Source organism: Aspergillus thermomutatus (assembly GCF_002237265.1).
Source record: "Aspergillus thermomutatus strain HMR AF 39 chromosome Unknown NODE_475, whole genome shotgun sequence".
Taxonomy (NCBI): Eukaryota; Fungi; Ascomycota; class Eurotiomycetes; order Eurotiales; family Aspergillaceae; genus Aspergillus; species Aspergillus thermomutatus.
In genome coordinates this window covers 4,272-6,589 of record NW_020798525.1, presented here as the reverse complement: position 1 = coordinate 6,589, position 2,318 = coordinate 4,272, and the positions used below count along the sequence as shown (strand labels likewise).

Here is a 2,318-nt window from a genome sequence, read left to right as displayed (position 1 = left end):
GTAGTATGGAGTCGAGAGAAAACGCCATATCATGCTGCAGTCTTATGCCGCCAACATCGATGTTCATTTACAACAAATCTGGACTTTTTTTTGCCCTCCTCTTGAAACAGTTGAACAGAACAATTTTCAGTCCGTTTTCGATAAACAGCAACCCAACAAAGAAAAGTGGTATCAACCGCGATGCCGAACGCCTGGCAATGCTCCGAAAATGAAAACTTTTATCTTCCGAATCCACGGACCAGAAGCGTCATGTATGAAAGCGGGAAAAGGTATGCCGTGAGATAATCGTTACTCGCCTCCCTTTCTGTGATGCTTTTCATTTGATACATATGCGAATTAGTAGGCCGTAACAGGAAACAAAGTCAACTGGTAAACGACGCTTAATGACGCGTATGGTTTTGCTCATAACTAAAGGGGGTCTGAAAATGCATGCTAGCGCTCAATCCGAACGGATCTGCGTCCAACATGGGCTCGTAGTTGCCGAGGAGGTGATTTGGGGCACCGTATGCTCCATTGGATCCTTCCCCAGCATGCGGATTGAAGTTGGTGAGTTGAGGTCCTAGTGAATGAGAGCCGGAAGGGACTGAAGCAGTTGCGGCATTGAATCCGGAGACGTAGGGGGGTGCATCGACCGACTCATGTTCTTCGTCGATCATGTCCGCCTGGGCGTCATATTCCTGTTCTGCACGGGGAAGAATGAGTACACGCAATCACTTCTTGGATGGAAAGAAAAAAAACAATGCAACGACAGCAACAAGTGTCAGCTTACCCAGTTGATCGTAATGTTTCTGGAATGGCGATGGATAGTACGCAGCAGAGGGGACGCGGGGGACTCTGGGACCGGTACCACCAGGCACAGCCGATTTCGGATCGGTCGACTCGGGTTGACCGATGCTCATCGGGGGAGATGTCTGACTCAAGCTCCGGGAATGAGGATTCAATTGGGAGCGCGCGTGCTGGACTTGTTGCGCGTCCATCCCGGTGGGGGACATGGCTCCTTGGAACGCGAAACCAGGAGACTTGGTATGAGAAGGGGACGACACATGTGATGAGGGAGTGGCCTGGAACTGCGGTGAAGGCATGCCGTATGCTCCATCACGCGATATGGCGAACGGCTCCCCCTTAGGGGCGATGCCGGCTGGAAGCCTCTGGGCCGAAGTACGGTTGACCGCCGCTCGTTCTAGTGTTGACGGGGGTTTGGCAGCCATGATGTTGGGTTTGATCGGTGCTCCTGACGGAGCACCGGCCTTGAGTCGCAACTCGGCTTGAACATCAATGCCTAGTCTGGTTGTTAATAAGGACTGAGGGGACAAGTGAGGTTGACATTTACCCTTCTCTAATAAGATCCTCTCGAGTAAAGAGTTCTTATATCGAAGCATCAAACATTCATCGGCAGCTGTACGATGATTTTGCTGCAGAGTCTGCAAGGTTTCTTCGTTGCGCTTGATAGTAGTTTCGAGTTGACGGATGTACTCTGTGCGACGTTCTCGGAAAGCCGCCTGAGCTTGTCTGTTGCGTTGCTTACGTTCCTCCGAGGTGGCATAGATCTGGATTAAAATGTTAAAACAAGAGTGACCAATAAAAGGAGAGATAAAAATCAAAGTCCAGAACGATGCAAGATAAGGAGAGAAGCAAAAAATAGAAAGACGTAAGGCTGAGAATGAGCAGGGGGAAGGCAAAAGATAAGGGATGATCAATCATGATGATAAATGGATAAAGCGAGATCTAATGCGGGGCCCCAGATTTGAACACAGACACCACATGGGAAAAGCACACCACATTAACGCAGGAACAAGAGATAAAGATGTAGATAAGACATCTCATGCGTCCATGGGTCATGGTAAGCATTTAACAGAAGAAAGAGAAACCAGAAAAACAACAAAAACAGAAAAGAGGGAAGATATGGATTTACGTACGGGTTTTCTTCCACCTTTTCGCTTCTGCGTCTGGGCTACGTCCTGCATTGGAACTTCACCCTCTGCTTCAGGCGTTGACACAGATGAACTGATCGATCCCTCGAGCAAGGGCTCTGGCTTAGGCACGACCGAATCCGTGGCCGTGTCATTTTGATTTGAATTGGAGGTCTCGACCATAGAGACCATTGGTAAATATAGCGACGATGCGCCTGGTGCCTTCCTTCCCTTGAATCTTCTGTCTTCCCCCCTTCCCCGCCTACTCAGCCAGGACGAACGAGGAAGAGATCAAAAAGAGAGAAAGATAGCAAAGTATGTATGTGATGGCACTATCAACCCCGATTGCGATGAACCGGAGCTGACGGACTTGGTCGCTTGAAGCCGCGCTTAACAAAAAAAAAAAAA

General features: G+C 49.1%; 1 protein-coding gene across 1 annotated transcript; it reads right to left on the bottom strand.

Moving 5' to 3' along the window:
• Positions 1-380: 380 nt before the first annotated feature.
• Positions 381-2,102, bottom strand: CDV56_100878 (bZIP transcription factor; the record flags this gene model as incomplete). The annotated part of the gene is made up of 4 exons (XM_026754497.1): positions 381-682; positions 770-1,279; positions 1,331-1,547; positions 1,917-2,102. 4 exons carry the CDS (start codon positions 2,100-2,102, stop codon positions 381-383), a joined length of 1,215 nt encoding a protein of 404 aa, XP_026609580.1.
• Between the last annotated feature and the right edge of the window lie 216 nt (positions 2,103-2,318).